The sequence below is a fragment of the Lycium ferocissimum genome, chromosome 6 (genome assembly GCF_029784015.1).
Source record: "Lycium ferocissimum isolate CSIRO_LF1 chromosome 6, AGI_CSIRO_Lferr_CH_V1, whole genome shotgun sequence".
Lineage (NCBI taxonomy): Eukaryota > Viridiplantae > Streptophyta > Magnoliopsida > Solanales > Solanaceae > Lycium > Lycium ferocissimum.
The window spans coordinates 58486571-58508458 of record NC_081347.1 but is presented as its reverse complement, the minus strand read 5'-3'; the positions used below and the strand labels follow the sequence as shown (position 1 = coordinate 58508458).

Sequence of the window (21888 nt, the reverse complement as noted above, 5' to 3'; positions counted from 1 at the left end):
CACAGTTGTAACAAGCCTTTCTCCTCCTTTCTTCCATCTCAGCAGGAGTAAGTAGTTTTGGATTTCTAAAAACTGGTTTAGAACTGTTGGTACTTAGTGTTTTGGGTAGTAGTGCTTATTGGTCTAGGAACATGGGTTGATTTAGAAGGGTTATATGGCTTGGAGTAAGGTTGGTTATGAGGTTGGAAAGATGGTGTAAATCTAGTGGTATTTCTGGAGGTTGACAGATTGAAATTTTGGAAGAAAACTTGCTGCTGAATGTCTAATGTCTGTTCTTGGATCCTTGCCAAGCTAATGGCCTTAGCCAAACTTCTTGGGCCTAACATTTTAACTGTCATCCCAATTTCAGGTTTTAACCCTCTCACAAAACAACTAACTATATACTCTTCAGAAAGATCAACTCTAGTAAGTAATTCATCAAAGATATCAACATACTCTTGAACAGAACCTACTTGCCTTAAATCTTTGAAGTCTCCCATGGGGTCATCAAAAAGCTCAGTACCAAACCTGGAGTACAGGCAATTGATGTATTCTCCCCATCTTGGCCAATCCCTTGTTAACCTTTGTTTCATATAGGCTTGGTGCCATTGTAATGCCTTGCCTTCCAACTTACAGGAAGCAATCTTTACCTTTTCATCATCAGGGATCTCACTTACTTCAAAGAACTGCTCACACTTGTATAGCCATTCCTTCAACTTAGTGCCATCAAAACTTGGGAATTCCATCTGGTATCTATGGTTTGTGAGTTGATCTCTAAGTCCAGCTTGTCCTCTATACTCAGGCCCATTGATTTCTACATGAGGTCTTCTGTTTGCTCTATGGTTGTCTTCCTCCTGTACACCATTCCTCTCTACTTCGACTTGAACCGGAGCATTTCTGTTCCCCAGTAACAACCTCTTGATTTCCTCCATTGCTTGTGCCATCTTAGTATCCACAGCTTGTTGCATTTCTGCAACAGAACTGACAACTCCCTCTATTGATCCCTTTAAGGAGTCAACTTCCCTTCTTAGCTCTTGCATACGAGTGTTATGGTCTCCCATTTTACAGATCAAAAGATCGAGGCTCTGATACCAATGATGCGGACTGGAAATTTACACAGCTAGATAACAAATTGAATGATCCTAAAGATGGGAATTAACCCTTCTTGATTCACTCTAGAACAACTAGAAAGATAGAATGAGAATGAGAATAGAGCTAGAAATGAGTTCTTATTTCATTGATGTCAAAAACATGCCTTACACAATGGAGAAGTAGATCTATATAGCTGAATTAGGCGGCAAATGCAGTTACAGTAAAGTAACTGATTTTTGGACTGGGCGCGTGTGCCTGTAACTAACTCTCCCACGCGCCTGCCTTAACTGCTTCTAACTACTTTCTGGACTTCTAACTAATTTCTGGACCTAATCAATTAACTACTAATTGTCCAGCTAAGCTAATCCATCACCTTATTCAACTAATTACTTACAATTAAAAGGGAAGTACATTATTACAATTTGAGCTCATAACAGAAAACATTTTTTCTTAAAGAATGAGGAAAATGACTTCTATAATGTAAGTACGGAAACAAGTTTCACAAGTGACACTAGAAAATAGTGATTTGCTATATTACATATAAATATTTTTGGGATAGTTTTTTTTTTTTTTGGCCGACTTACAAGACACTAGAAAATAAGAAAGAAACCACTTGTTTTCCAAGAAAACATTTCCCTTCGTTTCAAACACATCGTAAATTTGTACTATCCGAAATTCTTTCAATTTAACCTCCGTTTATGCTTCGGGTCCTCTCATACCCTAGCCGTAAGCGAATATATCATAGTTGCCCGGCTATTAACGGAGCTCAAAAAGGGTGAACTCCATGTTTCGAAATATCTCGAGGGAAAAGGTCTAGATATACCCTATTACTTTTGACCTAAGTTGCTCGGACTCGGGTGCGGGTGTCCGATATGGGTGTGGATCTAGATATTGGATCCTTCATGATCTAAATTTTAAGATTCGGGGATACGGATCCAGTTATGGATACGGGTGCGGGGATTCGGCTAAACAAATTCAAATATCTAAAAATAGATTTATAAAACCTAAATTATGGAATATTATGTGGAAAACTTGAGGAAAACATATTGATCATGAGGAGAATCCCCGAAGGAGATAATAGGAAACAGAGTGACATAGAAATTTTTATATACAAGGTATTCCATTTTATTCAATTTCACCTTAGCTTTAGTTTTGATTAAAGAAATCATTGCATCTGTCCATAATTTCTACGTCGATTTTGGTCAAAGTATCCAAAATCAGTTGACCAGATCGGGTACGGATCCCACACCTACACCCACACCCGTGTCGTGTCGACACGGGCGCGGCACCGAAAGTGAAGAGTCTGAGTAACATAGCTTTTGACAATGATTTATAAATATCCACTGTTGTTTTTTAGGTTGGATCTCTGTTAGGGGTTGAGGGAAAAAAATGAGACTTTTTCCTAATGGTAGGGGTTAGATTAGATTAAAGTATGACCGAGGGTAGAGTTGCTCAATTTCGGATAGTACTGGGTCAAATTTGACCCTTTTCCCTTTTAGTAATTATGGTGGTGTGTGGACCAGCTTTCTTTCCTTTTTTGCATTGTGTTTATCTTTTCGTTCCAGCTGGGGGATGAAGAAGGGTTCTTGCTTAGATTGAGTTATGAATTCTCAGTAGTCAAGACAGCGTATGGTCGTAATGAAAAAGCTGGTCAAATTTCTCTCCTTTTCTGTTGAGTCATTTTGCTTGTTGTAGTTCTTAATCATCTATCTTTGCAATTGCAGCTGTAAGGAAAGCACAATACACATGGCAATGATTGATGAGCCATTGTACCCAATAGCTGTGTTAATAGATGAGCTGAAGAATGACGACATTCAATTGCGGTTGAATTCTTTTAGGAGGTTATCTACTATTGCACGAGCACTCGGTGAGGAAACAACCAGGAGGGAGTTGATCCCATTTTTGAGCGAAAACAATGACGACGACGATGAGGTGCTACTTACCATGGCAGGAGAGTTGGGTGTTTTTATTCCTTATGTTGGAGGAGTGGAGCACGCTCATGTGTTAATCCCACCTCTGGAAACCCTTTGCACTGTAGAGGAGACCTCTGTGAGGGACAAAGCTGTGGAGTCATTGTGTAGAATTGGATCCCAGATGAGGGAGAGTGATTTGCTTGATTGGTTTGTCCCTCTTGTGAAGGTTTGCCCCACACTTTTGTTGTTTATTTTAACTCTCATCACTTGTTGTAAGGAATGCTATTATTCATGATTTTAGAGATCATAGTCAGATAAACTTCCAAAGAGCATTTAGTTGCAAGTATTTTAGTGTCTTGCAATTTGGAAATTTATAGTAACATGTAAACTCAGAGTATTGAGCGTCAAAACTTCATTTGTATCCTGACATATTTTGTCATGGCCAGTCACAAAATACAGTATTTGATTTGGTCTTTTTCATTTTGTTTCTATATCTTCTTTTTGTCCCCACAATCATTAGAGGCTGGCCCGTGGTGAGTGGTTCACGGCTAGAGTTTCTGCTTGTGGACTGTTTCACATTGCTTACCCAAGTGCCCCTGAGATGTTAAAGACAGAGCTCCGGTCCATATATAGCCAGTTGTGTCAAGATGACATGCCTATGGTGAGAAGGTCAGCTGCGACCAACTTGGGGAAGTTTGCTGCTACTATCGAACCAGCTTACCTCAAGACTGACATCATGACAATATTTGAGGATCTTACACAGGATGGTAATATTTTAACTTAAGTTGCCCCTTATGATTGTAACTATTTAGTCTAGTCATTCCCAGTTCATGACATGTAAGGATCAACTTCTTCTGGCAGCCCGCTACTTGTAGCAGTAAATGGCCCTTCAGCTCTTCCAATTAATTGTCTATAGGATGTGTTGTAGAACCGATTTGAGTGTTTGTGGTTACTCTACTGTGTCTTGATTTCAGATCAAGATTCTGTACGCTTACTAGCAGTTGAGGGCTGTGCTGCACTAGGCAAGTTGCTGGAGCCCCAGGATTGTGTTGCACATATTCTTCCTGTCATTGTCAACTTCTCTCAGGTTAGATTATGTTTGAAATCATGCTACTTGGGCACTCACAGATTCTTTAAATCTTTCATCTGTTCAGATTCGTGCATTCATTTGTAGTTTTAGGATCAAATCCTGCATATAGTTGGTTACTTTTTTAATTGTTTGAAGAGCTGTTGGAGTGATGTTAGCAACTTATTTTATTGCTATTTTTTTCGTTATCTGTATTTCTCATCATCTCTGTAAGTCTATTTTGTGGTTTGCTACCTAATAGTATAGTTCTGATGGATTTTAGAATGTCCATATCGTTGTGATCTTGTAATTTAAGATATTACACTTTGAGGTTAAATCATAACCACTTTCTCAGAGAAGCTGCAGGAAATAGGGAGTTTTTGAGCTCGACTGTCTAAGTTATGATAAGGGTCATTACTTGCTGTTTGAGAAATCTATACTATAGTTTACACAAATCTAGCAAAGTAGTGGAATGTAAAAGAAAGACGAATCAGTGGCTGAAGACTCCTGATACGATGCGGTCCTTATGCAAGATCTTAATGGTTGGAATGACCCTTAGGAAGTTCAAAGAGTTACCTCCGGAATTAATTCTGAATATTTGCAAAAACTAGAGTGAAGTTGTTTCAAAATTAGTTTCTTATATTGATAGAGTGATATGATTGATTGTTGGTTTAGTCATACTCATTATATGCTTTTGCTAGTGTCTTTTTATAAGTCCAAATGCTTTTACTAGTTTTATACAATACAAAAAGCATGACATAATGAAGCTTGTAAAAATGTGAAGTTGGAAAACTGAGATTCACTTGCCAATGGTCGATAGTGAAAATAGGAACAATACGTACCATAACTAGTGGATGGATTAGTTGGGGAATTAATGGGACTTAGTATTAGTGCTGGATTCTTGTGGCAGGTAGGCAGGACTGAAATTGAGGAAGAGCAGGACAGAGCAAGCATCATTTTGGGAGTATAACATGCGGATGAAATATAACAATAAGAGAATAAGAAAAGGTGGAAAATAGTATGAAAGTACTCTAAATGTGTCGCTAGTAGATACAATATTTAAGAACAATCCACAATGGGAACATCTGAAAGCTGCACTGTAAGCTTTCTTTATCTCCTATTCGGATTAGTAAATGTAAACATCTCTTACTTGGCTGGAAAAGGTTGTTCAGATGGTCAATTTAATTTCCACTTTCCAGAAACTAATATTGTCCGGTCGCCCAAAATTGTAGGTTCACCACAATGAAAATCTGATCAGTGATCTCTAGCAGAATAACTAGGTTCAGTTAGGACTTCTTATTTAAGTTTATTACTTCATTATTATTGATCAGGGAACCTGGTTTACCCTTGTACTTTTGTCCTGGCTTATATCGAATCACAGCTTGTTTACACAAAACTTTCTGCTTATATTTATTTGTCGGACTTCCAATTGATTGCTTTTAGCACCTCAATATATATGTGTGTGTGTTTGCATACAAGATATATATGATGATTTCTATTGTATTTGGCTGATCTTCTGTTATCCTTTAAACCTTAGTTGTTGTGTCTGCTCATACGGTCATGCCTTATAGTATGTTATCTTTTTCCTGATAGATTGTTTGTGCTTTGCTTCTCGAAGGGGAGAATTATGTACCTAGTTTCTTTTAAATGGGTTTCTTTTTCAACTTAACCACGAGTTTGTTTCTCAAAATGGCCAGGACAAGTCTTGGCGTGTACGATATGTGGTCGCAAACCAGTTGTATGAGCTCTGTGAAGCTGTAGGACCTGAGCCCACCAGGTACTCAACTCATATATCTTACTTTGTGAAATCTACTCTTATGGCATTTGTCTAATTTTTATTGTGCTGCTTTTCTTTCATTTGTAATGATATATCTTACTTTGTGAAATCTACTCTTATGGCATTTGTTTAATTTTATTGTGCTGTTTTTCTTTCATTTGTAATGATATTATCGGCATACCAGCCAAAACTTCTAATGATATGTTATTGTCTTCTAATTTTTAGCTTTATGTGATTCTTGATGATTCTTGTAAGCAAAATCATAATGTATCAACATGCACCAAGATCTCTCTTAAACATATTTTATGTGGTTGGGTTTACCAAATACTTGTTTACTATCACATGTCTGTTTTACATGTAAAATTAGCTCATTAAAATTGTCTCCATCTCATAGGTGCATTATGTGTAAACTAAGTCATATTCTAAGACCTATACGAATTCTTGCTTTACCCAGTATTGTGTCCCATGTTATATTGTCCACGCTCCAGATGTCCAGTCCTAGGCGTGTTAAGGGTACCACATTGGCTGAGGGAATGATCTGATGTGTCGTTTATGGTCTTGGGCAACTCTCACCTCATGACTCATGAGCTATCTTTTGAGGTTCGACTCATTACCATTTTCTCAACAATCATGATAGGTGGCGTGGTTGATGTCAAATTTTTCAGATTGTTTTTTTTTTTTTTTTTTTTTTTTTTTTGAAATTCACGTGGTTGATGTCAAATTAGTAAAGGATTCTCTGTTGCTAAGTGTCCATGCATGTGTTTCTCTGCCAATGACTGTTAGCTTGCTTACCATCTGGAGAAGTTTTTTGCTGTGTGATATCTGATTGTTGGTGATCATGGCTTAAGGACGGACTTGGTTCCTGCTTATGTGCGTTTGCTGCGGGATAATGAAGCTGAGGTGCGTATAGCAGCTGCAGGGAAAGTCACCAAATTCAGTCGGATTCTTAATCCTGAGCTTGCTATACAGCACATTCTTCCCTGTGTGAAGGTAAATACATCCTTGTTTACCTGTTCAAGAGCTTTTAGTTACAGCTTTCTTTCCAACTGTTCCTAATGTAATTGAGTTTTTAAATGTTATAGGAATTGTCATCAGACTCTTCGCAGCATGTTAGATCTGCTTTGGCTTCGGTTATAATGGGGATGGCTCCTGTCTTGGGAAAGGTGATGGAACTTTTTCTCGATTCATGTTGTAGATTCCAGATGAGAAAATATTAATCATGTATTTATGTATGCTACATATGGTAATATATGCAGCATTATCAACTGGTAGAATTTACCATGATACTTGTTGGATTTGTTGCACCGGAGACTTTTTCATTATCTGCAATATGTTACTGCTTTAGGTGACAGCATTTGCATTTAAGTTAACTTTTAGAAGCTTTCTACTGCTCTTGCTAAAATAACTACATTTGGACCTTTTAGAAAAATCTACATTTTGGAGGAAAAAATAGACCAGTATGACTTGATGAGATCTAAGTAGGTTCTGCTCATTATTGATATGATGCAATTTATACATTCATCCTTTATTTTTTCTTATAGCCTGTTTGGCCAGACTCTTGAGAAACTAAAGAGTGATTCTTTTGAGATGCTTATCTTGGAGATTTATGGTGTCTAATCGAGTTTCTGGGAAAAAGCTCTTTCGAATAGTAGCAGAAGCTGCTTTTCTGCTATCGGGAAGAAGCTGAAAAAATTAGCTTCTCCTTAGAAGCAGAAGCTGTTTTTAATATTTTCATTACTAAAAGGTACTTGCTAAAAAATTTATATTTACCACACTATTATCAATGATTTAATACCACATCTACGACCAAAGTCTCTCTCTCTCTTTCAAGTCTCTCTATTTTGTGATTTGTATTTCTTATTATTGAATTAAACGAAGTTGACAAGTTAATTAACGTCCCGTATGATACATATTTTAAATCACTTATATTGAGATAATATTAATTTAAAGTTACATGTTCTCGACACTCAAAGCATTTTGTCCTAGCGTACACTGCTTCTCTAATTCTAACAAAAGCCCCTTTTAAATGATGTCACTGAACACAAACACGGTAATCTCCCAAGTGCTTTTTCTATAAGACTATAACTCCATTTGACAAACGTCGCTTATCAAAATTAGCAGATTTAAAGAGCTTGGCAAATAAACTATTTGTGTAGGCAATGTGCCTTTTATACTTTTTGGCTTTCAAGTTGGTAACTTGTTCTGCCGTAGCATAATATAACATGTGCCGTCAAAAGAGATTTTTGTGTTTGGTTCTTTCCCAGTTTGTCTGCCTCTCCTTTTGATCTTTGCCGATGAAATTATAAAAAAATCATTCTCAACATTTCATGCAGGATGCAACCATTGAACATCTTCTTCCAATTTTTCTTTCCCTTCTAAAGGATGAATTTCCCGATGTGCGCCTCAACATCATTAGCAAACTTGATCAAGTCAATCAGGTTGGTTATATGTTCAAGCCTTGTTCTTGCTAGCTCCTTCTGATTCATGCTTTCCGTTTGTTATTAGTGTTCTTTATGACTGATAATCTCCCAGATAAAGAAGGAAATTGAAGTTCAATAAAGTCATTCAAGTCAACCTAGGATAGTGTGATGCCCCTTTACCTTCTTATTCCTATTTTTTTTTTTTTTTTTTTTTTATGATCCCACATTTCTAGGATATAGATATTAAGATGCATTCTTATCTTTATTACCGAGACGGGTTGCGAAAGACCATACTGGTACAACAGTTACCAATTTAAAAAAAAAAAGACCATACTGGTACAAACTGATGCGTGGTTGGGAAACTTGAATGAATAGCAAGTGCTCCTCCCCAGATTTGTTTCCTAATTATTTGTCTTGTTCAGATGTTTTTATATCAATTTTTAGTTTTTCTTTTTGACTTACCATTCTACTTTTACTTGCATGACATATCATGGTTCTCTTTATGTTTTTCTTAATGAAGGGTAAATTCATTAATCATGACTCTTTTTATGTTTAGTCATTCTATTTATTGGTTCATTGCAATTATCTTGCAGCTTTCTTCGGGACTAAATCTAGTTGCTCCAATTTTACAGGTGATTGGAATTGATTTATTATCCCAATCTCTGTTGCCAGCTATTGTTGAGCTGGCAGAGGATAGGCATTGGCGAGTTCGTCTGGCTATAATAGAATACATACCTCTGTTGGCCAGTCAGTTGGGTGTAGGATTTTTTGATGATAAGCTTGGCACCCTTTGCATGCATTGGTTACAGGACAAGGTTGGTATGTGGTTAAGCTAGTGAGTAGATATGGAACCTTTTTTTTTCTTTTTTCTTTTTTCGTTTAGTAACACAAACGTTGGCTATGTAACCTAGAAAATGAGAGGCATAAAAACTTTGCTCTTGTTACGTGAGTGCATCTCTTTCACTCTCTGTCATTGTCAGTGGAAGAGAGTAAGCATATTTCTTCTTTTGAATTGAAACCAACTGTAATTTCTGTATTACTGACTTATTATCTTCTCTGCTATTGTTGATACACGTCAAAGAGAATTGCTTATATTGAGCATTTGGTTCTTCCTTACTGGTTTGCTTATGTGGTTCAGGTTTGTTCAATCAGAGACGCTGCAGCTAATAACTTAAAGCGACTTGCAGAAGAATTTGGTCCAGAGTGGGCAATGCAGCATATAGTTCCTCAGGTTTGTCTGATGATTTCAAAGCTGAAGTGCTGGTTATCTTGCAAATTTCCAAATAAAAGTCTCGGGAGAAATTGTTTTGCTGTTGATATATGAATATTAGGCAGAATAGTAGGGAAGGTTGAGTTGGTTTCTGTTTTGACAATCATTCTTGGAGTATCCCCCAAGGGTTGATTTCTCATTTGATAATCATTCCAATTCCTCCCAAAAGTAAAAGGCAGAAGAAAAATAAAATTAAAATTGTCAGGTTTAAGGGTTAATACTGGATTTTGTGGATTCTTGAGACAGAAGAATTTGGTCCAGAGTGGGCAATGCAGCATATAGTTCCTCAGGTTTGTCTGATGATTTCAAAGCTGAAGTGCTGGTTATCTTGCAAATTTCCAAATAAAAGTCTCGGGAGAAATTGTTTTGCTGTTGATATATGAATATTAGGCAGAATGGTAGGGAGGGTTGAGTTGGTTTCTGTTTTGACAATCATTCTTGGAGTATCCCCCAAGGGTTGATTTCTCATTTGATAATCATTCCAATTCCTCCCAAAAGTAAAAGGCAGAAGAAAAATAAAAATAAAAATTGTCAGGTTTAAGGGTTAATACTGGATTTTGTGGATTCTTGAGACAGAAGAATTTGGTCCAGAGTGGGCAATGCAGCATATAGTTCCTCAGGTTTGTCTGATGATTTCAAAGCTGAAGTGCTGGTTATATTGCAAATTTCCAAATAAAAGTCTCGGGAGAAATTGTTTTGCTGTTGATAAATGAATATTAGGCAGAATGGTAGGGAGGGTTGAGTTGGTTTCTGTTTTGACAGTCATTCTTGGAGTATCCCCCAAGGGTTGATTTCTCATTTGATAATCATTCCAATTCCTCCCAAAAGCAAAAGGCAGGAGAAAAAGAAAAATTAAAATTGTCAGGTTTAAGGGTTAATCCTGGATTTTGTGGATTCTTGAGACAGAAGTAATAATTCATCATGGCCAACCTTAGTTTCAGAGACTCGATTTGACCATGTTTGATATCAGCTTGTTTTCTGTTTCTCATTGGTTAATGCATGGCCATTTGTTTGCAGTTCCTGGATATGATTAGTATTTTGCATTATTCATACTCTTGGTTTGACCATGTCTGATATCAAGCTTGTTTTCTGTTTCTCCCCTGTTTAAACATGTCATCTCTTCGCAGGTCTTGGATGTGATTAATAGTTCACATTATTTGTACCGGATGACAATACTTAGAGCAATTTCTTTACTTGCACCTGTGATGGGTTCTGAGATAACATGTTCTAAGTTGCTGCCAGTGGTTATTACGGCCTCAAAGGACAGGTGTTTTTGCTCTTCCATTTTTGTTGAAGTCATTATATGCATCAGTTCGTAGAACTAATGGTCCAATTCCATTTCTTCCGCAGAGTGCCCAACATCAAATTTAATGTTGCAAAGGTGTTGCAGTCCCTTATCCCCATCGTTGACCAATCAGTAAGAACTCCAATCTACCTTTTGTTTTGGATTATGTGTACTTGGTTTAGTTGAAATAAAGATTGAGCTTACCTACGTTGTTTGTTCGTTGAAGACAGTTTTAACTTGCATATCCTCCCTATACCTTTGTGCTGACGTTTTAAGCCTCTTTTAATTGCCAGGTAGGGGAGAAAACGATTCGCCCTAGTTTAGTGGAGCTAGCTGAGGACCCTGATGTCGATGTTCGTTTTTATGCGAATCAAGCACTTCATTCGATTGATAATGTCATGGTGTCAAGTTAGAGATATTTCCAGAAATCTGTCGTCAAATCCTCTTTGGTAGTCTGGGATTATGCCCTCACACCAGGAAACAAGAAGGGAAGGCAGAAAGTGAAATGCATCTGTTTGAGATTTGGGAGTCTTAACTTTTACCAACCTTAGGACGTGTCAATCTGAAATACTTCTGACAGTAACTCAAGTCTTTATGTGTAAATTGGCTGCTAGACTGACTAATTAGTATCTTTGAGTGCATGATATCGCTTTTCAGATTCTTTCTAGTTACTTAAGCTGTTATATTTGGTGCATGCCGAGTTTTGTCTAGACCATTTAGTTGGCCCAAGTGTCATGACCATTCTGTTTTATGATCATTGTCCGGTGTAGATGAGGTTCGTATTGGACTTGATTTCAATCTAAGGTTACCAGTTATTATTATAATGGAAGTTTGAAAATCATCTGTTTTTGGTGTGGGTGGTTGGGTGGTTTGCTCAGGTGTACAGTTAACTTTTGGTTGAGTTTTGCAGGCAAATTCTGCGGAAATTCAAACTCTGCTTTGCGAATATTTTTTTTTTTTAAAGTGGACACAGGGAGGGAGCAGGCGAAGCGTGTCGTCCGTAATGGAAAGAAAGATACCACTACTTCGCCTCTTTGTTGGACCGCCTTTTTGACTGAGCGAGGGTTCGAACCCGAAACCAGTGGCGGAGCTAGGTAGGCTCTAGGGGTTCATCCGAACCCCCTCGGCGAAAAATTATAGTGTATATATAAGATTAAAATTATTTTTTTATGTATATACAGCAGATGTTGAACCCCCTTAGCTTCTTTGTGTATTTACTTCTTCATATTTTTGAACTCCCTAGGTGAAAATTTTGGCTCCGCCACTGTCCGGAACCCATGGGTTTTTAGGCGAAGGGCAAAAATTAAAGGTCATCCCCTAATAAGAGCAATCGTGCAAATTGCTCTTAACTGGTTTTAGCCACAAATGTAAGCCAACCAACGATATTAATTACTTTCTCTAAATCACTAAATACAATGATATTTACTTGCTCTCGTATAATAAAAATCTAAAATTTACCTGCTCAAGTGAAAGAGAAGCGTCCCAATTTAGTTGTAGTCCAGTGCTATACATTTAAGGAAGATAACTTTCCCTGAGAAAGCTTATTGATTTTCCTATCAGTAGTACTCATGAGTACGCGATGATGCAGGTGAAGATTCATCTCTCGTTCAAATCAGTTATCTTACATTGAACTAGTGCATTTTCATTCTTCTTTCTGTTTCCAACTTTCAAAAGGAGCATTTTAGATTGCTGGTTATACCGATATTTACTAGAAAATGGGAAGTTATAATGCAGTATTGTCTGAACAGTATGGATTCATAATATGAACTTGAAACCTTCCATTTAAAAAATAATTGACTAGAACTCATCTGAAAGCTAAGATACCAAGTTAATAAGACTTACAACAGCATGCTTGTTGGGAGCAACGTGTCTTTTAACAAAAACAATGATAGATAAAAGCAACACTTTACAAGAATGAAACAAAGCAAATACAACCATAACATAATAGGAAAGATGCAAACAGCCTCACAACCGAGAAAACAAAAACATTCCACATTTAGGGGAACTTGAAATGCAATAGACCTAGCCTTATTTCAAAATCACAATACTCCAGCAATTTGTTGATTACCCCTGACTTCCAGCAAACTCAATGTCCAAACTCTGTCCTGCAGAAAGGAGGAAAATTAGTAAATGAATGACGGTAACAAAGAGAGGAAAACTGTAGTAAATAGGTTTCAAAGAAACTATAATAAATCATCCACAAGAATCCATATAGTATAGCACAACAAACGTCAATTATGTTAGAAATAAACAGATAGTATTTTTCTATTCCAAATCATGGTCGAGCCATCGTACGCGTAAGAGCAGACTACAATTAACAATGCAAGGAAAGAATTGGTTAGTTATGGAATTTCATAGATTGCTATATGAGACAGATGCAGTCATGAATAATGTACGCCAGCAGGACAATTAGTGAAGACTATAATATAAATTTAATCATTTCAATGCAAATGAATTCGACTGACCTTTCAACTTCACTGTGTGCGCTTGGAATCAGTTTCAGGAGGGAATATCGTGAGCTTGAATTTCGGTTTCTTGCTTTCTATTTCTTTTGCAGATTTGACTGCGGTTTTGCTTGTGTTGTCCAGTCTCATCTCTTGAAACTTAGGTATATCGGCCAACCCGGGTGGCGGAGCCTTCAGTTTATCACAGGAGATAAGAACAAGGTGCCGAAGTATTGGATAGTGAAGATTCGATGCCTCCCAATATTCTAATTCTGACCTTTCAATCCACAAGACCTGCAGCGCGCTAAAACCTCCTTTCTCCGGCTCCCAAGACACACCCATGATTGCATTTTCTTTCAACTTTAGCACCTCCAGGGATTCCAACTTTGCCAATCTATTCGCATCGCTCCAAGAAAACCTTGTGTTTGCCAAAGTTAACTTCTTCACTGTACGTACAAGGCTGGAGAATGCTGCAGGAAGGTGAACTGCTTTATTCATGTAATGAACATCATTCAACAGTTTCAAATGTTCCAGGCACTTTAGCTCTTCAAGATTGTTGATTCCACCCTTCTCAGCATCAAGAAAAGCTGCCATTTGCCCTCGGATGCTCAATTTTTTGAGATGACAAGCCTTTGCTAGCACATCTTTCTTGCAACTTTCTGGTGCAACCAAAGAAAGAGTTTGTAGACAAGAAGTTTTACCTGTCGTGGTAGCGGGGGGTGGCAATTTTGCAGGTATGTTAGTGTGGAAATGCCTTAATTGTAACAAGTTCCATATGTCGGCTTTTACATCAAGGGTGGACTCTGAGGTACTCGTATTGAATACAAGAGTTTGTAAGTTCCAAAATTTACCAAAGGACGGAGGAAGGGACTTGAAGTCACCTGAGATGGCAACATACCTCAAATGAAATAGCTTGCTAAAATCCCTGGAGAAACTAAATTTGAGGGATTCAATGTCCAAGACCCTCATAAGTGGAAACGATTTGTGGATGAGTTTGATGTCATTAGTAGACAGCTCGATTTGTTTTTGTTCTGAAGAAAAACAATAGAAAGATCTAACATGTTCTGCAGGAGGTCTATCAAGGAGAAACTCATTCAAAATAAAGGGTTGAATGCACAATCGACGATAAGTATCTTGGTTCTGAATGGACGGAATAGCTTTATCAGACGTTAGACGTATTTCCTGGAAAAGCCATTTGTTACTAGCCTCTGTTCTGCAGAACTCATGCATCATGTCGTGAAGACGACATGTTTTCATTTGACCATCAGACTTCTTTTGCACCAATATCACTAAATTCCTATTGACAAGATCATTCAAATAAAACTCAGCTATCTCCTCAAGAGTGTACGTGTGCTGGGGCTTTATTAGCCCCTCCGCTATCCACAAACGAATCAATTTCCAAGAAGGGATATCGAAGCCTCGAGGGAAGACACTAGAATACAAGAAACATGTCTGCATTTCTTGGGGCAAACGATCGTAACTCATCCCCACAAATTTCAAGCAGCTCTTAGGATCATCCTTATTTATCAGATGCTCCACCACATTTCTCTCAACTCTTTGCCAATCATTTCTGTTGGGGCGACCTCTTAATGCTCCGGCAATCACCACTACAGCAAGTGGTACTCCACTACATTTTCCTGCAATCCTTGTTCCAAGTCCTTCTAAATCATCAGGACAACTTTCCTTGCCAAAAACTCTCTTTACCAACAACTGAAAACTTTCTCCTTCAGTCAAAAATTTCAGGTTGTGAGGATCTTTATTGGCATATTTAGCCACAATGCCTTTGCGAGTTGTCATCATAATTCGGTGGCCTTTTTTGTTTTCTGGGAAAACTTTCTTCACACATCAATGACATCCTGTGCCCACACATCGTCTAAAACAATGAGGCATCTACCTCCTTTATTCATAAAACCACTTATTATCTTAGCTAATTTGTCCACATCCTCACCTTGATGTTCTTCAATGTGTTTCGTGAAGAATTTGAGAATATTAAGGAAAATGTCCTTTATATTGTAAGTTTGCCCTACGAAAACCCAAATGACACTGAAAAATTCATACGAAAGTCTCGAATCATTGTAGATTTTTCTTGCCAGTGTAGTTTTTCCGAGCCCGGGCATACCCACTACTGGGACAATATCGAGACATTTTGCCGGTCCTTCAACAAGTCGCTTGATCACTTTGTCAGCTTCCTCATCAAACCCGACCACTTCCGCATCCTCCAAAGAAGGACCCTTTTTAAGATAATCAAATAGATCACATCAGAAAACAGAGTGACATAGGAAAGTAACAAAAATCTAAGTCCTTTAGTTAATATTTTGTCATATCTTATTCGCAGTCTGCCAACTTAGTTATGTTCTATTTTGCTGCAAGGCTTTTTCCATTTGGGGTGTCCTTGCTGCAAGGGATTCGGGAAAGGCTCAAATATGACGCTCAAACATGACACTAACTTAACGAAATGACTCACGTATGACACTCGTTAAAAGGGGTGAGGGGTGGAGGCCGGTAAGTAATGAAGGCTTTAGATAATGCCACGTGGCAAAATGTAGTCGTAGTAGAGCTCCGTTAGTGATTAATGGCATGAATGGACCAAATGTCTCAAGGCGGTGACATTTTTATGCCCAACTATTAACGAGTGACATGAATATACCGTTTCTGATAGTTCGATGGCATATTTGAGCCTTTTTCTCTACTACTACTAATACTATTACAGTATCTTACAGCAAGTACCTCCATAATATGGCTTTGCTATGGATACACAACATATATTTCAAAGTAGTAAATTTAGCCCCCTTTTATATAAGAAGAGCATATCCTTTGGAAATAACTTACGAAAATAATTGCGTGTAGTTTTCAAATACTACACAAAAAGTTAATGAAGAGGAAAAACAAAATTCTTCAAGTAGGAAAGCAATTCAAATATAATATTGAAATGTATTATATACAAGTTCAAAAGTAATGTTTCAGGAACTGCTTAAATGTTGCATTATTCAGATACCTGGAACGATTTATATACCATACGTCTTAATTGATCTTAAAGTCCTAAACATTAGGACCTCCTATATTGTCAAATAAGAAAAGGTTTTAAAAAAGTATTTAATTGATTTTAAAGTTTTAAATATTGGAAAGATACTTAAATAGGAGTAACAATTTTGTCAAGTGTAAAATCCATTTATAATTTTAATAGGTAAATATTTTGATCAACATTTCTCTTTAAGGCTTCGTGCCTTTATAATTGTATGTGTACATAATATCAAGTACGCATCTTCCAAAACTCAAAAAGAATGAGCATAAATTATTTTAAGACATATCAAATGCTGGTAAAAATATTTACATAAAATTGTATGATATTTAGCCCCCGTTTGGTCATAGAAATTATTCACTTTATTCCGGAATTTTTTTTCACTTTTTTTCGGAATCAGCGTTTGGCCATGAAAATTCCGAATACAACTTGAAGTTGTATTCCGGAATACCAAAAACTCAAAAAACTTGTTTTTCAAAAATTTTTCTACATTTCACCAAAAATTACAATTTCAACAATTATGGCGAAACACAACTCCAACTCCAACTCCAACTCCAAAATTTTAAAAAAAAAGTGAATTTTTTTTTGGTATCTATGGACAAACGGGGCCTTAGTATATAAGAATTTCTTATGTTTCTTTCAATATTCCTTTTGATTATTCACTTAATTTTAATTTAATTAATTAGTTGTAGAATAACTTGATTAACATATATAATTAAGTTAGTTCTTTTTTGTAGTAATCGTATTCATATTTAATTGGATGATGATGAATCTAATTGTGTCTTTCTTCTTCAAATAAAACTATATTCACATTTACTTCACTCTTATTCTCTTTTGTCTTTATAGATGAACGAATTTTGATTGACATAATTATAATTTAAAATTCATTTACAATATAAATAGATAATCTTTATGAATTTATTATAAAATATATCTTCATTTTTATTGATTATTTTTGTTTCATCTACATTGAAATATGTTTATAAGGTTATGACTCTTTGTTGTTTTCATTTGTATAAATAAATATTAGATTATAGAGTTTACATTATTATTGATAGAATTAAATTGTCTTATTTTGTTCATTTTATTTCACTATAGGACATCATTTACTTATATACTAAATTAGTATTTCTTACTTTCTTTTTTCGTCTAAAAGATAGTACTTATTTTTTTTTTGTATAGATAAATTTTGTTACATAGATTTTAGAGAATAAGAATATCATGATTTTAAAGAAGTGAACAAAAATGATAGGGTTGATAATGTAAGGGTAGATTAGGCATTTTAAAAAATCAATTAACATATTTGACGAGTTGTGATTTTTACCCTTTTTTTTTTTTTTTTTTAAAATTGAGATACCAAAAGGAGCTGTAACATGGTGTTTTAGTTGATTGTTAATGTACGAAGATTAGAATTCGATTCGTTATGACCTCGACTTTTTTAACAAACGATGCTAAAAAATTTAAGACACATACATCTAAGCTAGTGCTCGACCATCGTGATTAAGCGAATGATATGTTGACCCGCGTTTAGATTAAAAAAATTACACAATAACACAGACTAGTATAAATTTATATTTCCATATTCTCTCCGTCCCGACCCAATTATACAATAGTGTTTGACTGTGCATATAATTTAAGAAGAAAAAAAGACTTTTAAAATTTGTGATCTAAAATAAATTATAAATCGTCTCATTAAAGGCAAAATAACATTTTAACATTAATTGTTACTCCCTGTCTTCAAATTTATGTGACTCTTTTCACTTTTCGATATTTAAACTTTCTTAATTGTGACCGTACATTGTACATAGAATCTTTTAGTTTTTCAAATTAAAATTTACACATTTGGAAACTATAAAAATTATTATAAGCTACAATAATTAAAAATATCTAAAAGGCATATGAAAAAATTGAAATAAGAAAATAATTCGAACACAGTCACATAAATTGAAACGGAGGAGTACTTAATATAGAAAATTGTCATTCCTTTTTTGATTGACCAACAAGGGAAGATAGTGTCACATAATTTGGGACCGGGGAAGTATTTTTTATTTTTGCATAATATATACTTTCTTCGTCCCAATTTATATGACACACTTTCCTTTTTAGCCAATTAAAAAAAATGACATCTTTCTATATTTAACAACAATTTACTCACTCTGTCCCAATTTATATTGCACAATTCAAATTTTAAGAATCAAACAATTTAATTTGACCTTGGATTCAGGCATGAAAGTCTTAAATTTTTTGAAATGCAATTTACATATTTAAAAACGAAGTAAAAAGAACTATAGGTCACAATAATTGACAATTCAAAATATTTAAAAAAAAATGAAAAAATTACGTCAAAGAAAAATTTGTTTGAATCTCGAAATCCGAAAGGTGTCACAAAAATTGGATGGAGGGAGTAACTCTAAAATTCCCAATCTGCCCTTCATTGAAATGATTTCTAACACAAAAATTTATTTGACTTATTTTAGATCACAACATTCAAAAGCCTTTTTTTTTTTGCTTAAACTTGCACTCACTCAAAAATCTTCATGTAAATTGAGACAGATGGATTAGTACTGCTTTTCAAGTGGCATACATACCTGAGCTACCTCGTGGGCACCTCTTTCAGGATGCTGAAGAACAGGGCTGGCTTGAAGAGATTGATTGCTATTACGAAGTTCCTTGATTTGTCCATTGATGCCTTTAATCTCAACTGCAAGACTCCCAACAGTAGCCAAATGTTTCCAATCAAAAAACTTCAATGCACCTTTGTCTTGGTGAAGTTTTGCCTGAACCACGAACTTGTCAACTGCATCCTCAGCTCTATGCACTGTTTTTTGAATATCCTCAACCAACACTTTCCACTGTTTGCTGTCACTGTGGGATTTTGCTGCATCATCTAAAAAGGCTTTTAGGTGTTGAACTGCTTTCAACAGATTTTCTAGCTCTCCCTTTGCACTTCCAATTAGTTTCACATTTTCATTTATTAACTGTGACAGGTTTTCCACTAGGAAATTCACTACTGCATCTGCCATGTCTTTTTCTTTCTTGGTTAGTAAATGCTAGAGTTTATTCTCAAAGAGGAATATAGTTTGTTTTTCAGCTTGCAGCGATTACGTATATAAAGAGCGTAATATACGGAAAACATACCTTTTTTTTAAGTAGACCGATTTGTTTAAGAAGTCTTTCTGTACTCTTATTTTTAATGCACCCACCGACAATTTAATAATCCCTCTATTCCAATTTATGTGATACAATTTTTTTTTAGTATGTCTCAAAAAGAATGATATATTTCTATGTTTAAAAATAATTTAACTTGAAATTTTTCCTTTTTACCCTAATAAAATGATTTACAGCCACACAAATATCTATGGATTATTCTATATCACAAGTTTCAAAAGTATTGATTTTTTTTTAATTCCGTACTTAATCAAACTATATCACATAAATTGAGATGGAGGGAGTAACTCTAATGCTTGCCCATTAAAAGTATTTGCAAGTGGATACTACTCTTTCTGTTTTAATTTATGTGAATCTATTTTCTTTTTAGTCTGTGCCCTCTTTTCTAATTTGGAAACAAATTCACTTTATGAAATGATTTACAGCCACACAAATATTCAAGACTTATTTTGAACCACAAGTTTCAAAAGTCTTCACTCTTTCTTAAATGTCATGCCCAGTCAAATGGGTTCACATAAATTGGAACGGAGGGAGTATATATTAGGGTGAGGATTGTGGCCTTTGATGTTAAGGTAGTTTCTTTGCAATTTCGACATTTTTTCCTCTAGACTTATGTCTTGTTTGTATTTGTTGACCCATACGACAAGAGTCTTGAGAAATTTGCAATTATGATGTTTCCTTACCGCTAGCTAGTGCTGGGATCTGGCAAGCTGCTATTCACATTGCGAGTTCGACCATAATAGTAATAACAAACTGCTACATGCACTATTTTAGTAATTTATAGCGAGGATAAAGACTTGAGAACGTGGAGGTCTAGGTCAACTTTGTGATCATCATGGATTAAAGTTGCAAAACAGTATTTGGAAGTAAACAGAGAGCAATTCACACAAATGCTCCTATCATTGGGTGGTATTTAATTTTGCCCCTCAAATCGCTGGTTTTTAATGTTTTTCATTTGACACTTTAAGTAATAAAAAAAAGGCAAAAAATACCCCTGACATCAGAAAAAGAAAAAATTGGCCTAATCTTATCTATGACCTAGTTTCGCAAGGCATAAGTTTATACAACATTTACCTTGTCCGCCGTAAGTTCTGTAGGAATTAAATTTTCCGGCATAAGTTGTGTAGTACCGAGCGAATTAGTTACTACACAACTTATGCCGTATAATTTAATTCCTACAAAACTTATCTTGGGATGATTTAATTCCTACAGAACTTATCTTGGGATAATTTAATTCCTATAGAACTTATGCCGGACAAGGCAAAGGTTCTCTAAACTTATGCCTTGCGAAATTTTGTTTTTTCTGTAAGAAAACAGCGAATTCTTCGACTTGGTGGGAATCGAACCCAGAATCTCTGGTAATGTAGACCAACGGATAAGGGTGCTTTGGCCCACAAATTTTCATTAAATGAAAAGCAGGGACAAAAATTAAAGACCCGCGATTTGAGGGGTTAAAAATTAAAAAGCAGTTTGTATGAAGGGCAATCCGCAAAAAAAAAAAGTTGTGTTTGGACTATTATGACTTATTTATCTCTTTAATCGCGATACACACCTAGTGAGATTACCCTCCCTTAGGGGAACCCTTACCGATCAAACCATTCAAGAGAAGCACAATCCGTAGAAAATTCACATCATAAATAATAATGTTAATTATCTTACTTGAGTGAAAGTCTAAATATTCGATTCCAGAGCCCAATGGCGGAGCTACAGTATCCCAAGGGTGGTCTGATAGAAGAAATGTGAGATTTTCATAACTGTTTTCTATGCTTATTCAATAATATCATAGGAATATTTATATCTATACAACTGTAGGCTTAAAGTCCTATTCTAGGAAGGAGTATATATTGTAATAACTATACAATAAGTAATTAAGTCCTATTCTAAGAAAGAGTATATTTTGTGATAACTATACAATTATAATATTGACTAACATTGCTGGAAATTTATAACGTAAATATATAATGCTTTGAACACCCTTGATTGTCTGCAGAAAGGGTCAAGAGCACCGGATCGAGTCTCAGTTGTGTAACATTTTGTGCCTACTCTTATTTTTGAAAGAAACGACATACAATAGGCACGCGTTCTCATTTTCTATCTCTCTCACACTCACACTCACACAAACACAGAGTTTAGGAAAGATACAATCATCAAATCTGAAAAAATCAATGGGAATTCCGAGGAAATGGGCTGGGGGAGCAAAAGAGCATCGGTATCTATGATTGACAAGAAGCCACTGAAGGTCAACTTTTTTTTAAATGACTAGAGGAAGCAAAGACTATGTAGCTAGGGGTGGCGGGAGGGTATTCACTCAAACCTCCTCGGCAAAAATTACACTGTATATATAAGATAATTTTTTTTATTATTTTGAATCTCCCTGAACACAAGACTAGAGGTTGACTCAGTCGTTAAGGAGGTTCTTTATTCACTTTGAGATTTTAAGTTCAAATCTCAGCCA

At 35.8% G+C, this 21888-nt stretch overlaps 1 protein-coding gene and 1 pseudogene across 2 annotated transcripts in view; one reads left to right on the top strand and one right to left on the bottom strand.

Moving 5' to 3' along the window:
• LOC132059895 (serine/threonine-protein phosphatase 2A 65 kDa regulatory subunit A beta isoform-like) overlaps nucleotides 1-11643 on the top strand; it is a 12222-nt gene extending 579 nt beyond the window's left edge. Inside the window, exons 1-13 of one of the 2 annotated variants that reach the window (XM_059452741.1) lie at nucleotides 2566-2721; nucleotides 2796-3210; nucleotides 3505-3751; nucleotides 3959-4071; nucleotides 5748-5827; nucleotides 6676-6817; nucleotides 6910-6990; nucleotides 8161-8265; nucleotides 8880-9062; nucleotides 9386-9478; nucleotides 10645-10784; nucleotides 10868-10934; nucleotides 11096-11643. In XM_059452741.1, the coding sequence (XP_059308724.1) occupies nucleotides 2818-3210; nucleotides 3505-3751; nucleotides 3959-4071; nucleotides 5748-5827; nucleotides 6676-6817; nucleotides 6910-6990; nucleotides 8161-8265; nucleotides 8880-9062; nucleotides 9386-9478; nucleotides 10645-10784; nucleotides 10868-10934; nucleotides 11096-11215 (1764 nt within the window). In that variant the 5' untranslated portion in view covers nucleotides 2566-2721; nucleotides 2796-2817 and the 3' untranslated portion in view covers nucleotides 11216-11643. Of the gene's footprint in view, nucleotides 1-2565; nucleotides 2722-2795; nucleotides 3211-3504; nucleotides 3752-3958; nucleotides 4072-5747; nucleotides 5828-6675; nucleotides 6818-6909; nucleotides 6991-8160; nucleotides 8266-8879; nucleotides 9063-9385; nucleotides 9479-10644; nucleotides 10785-10867; nucleotides 10935-11095 lie in introns of those variants that run through there. The other variant, XM_059452740.1, reaches the window with a different exon arrangement.
• A 913-nt stretch (nucleotides 11644-12556) lies between these two features.
• On the bottom strand, nucleotides 12557-19353 carry LOC132059894 (putative late blight resistance protein homolog R1A-3; annotated as a pseudogene).
• Nucleotides 19354-21888: the final 2535 nt, after the last annotated feature.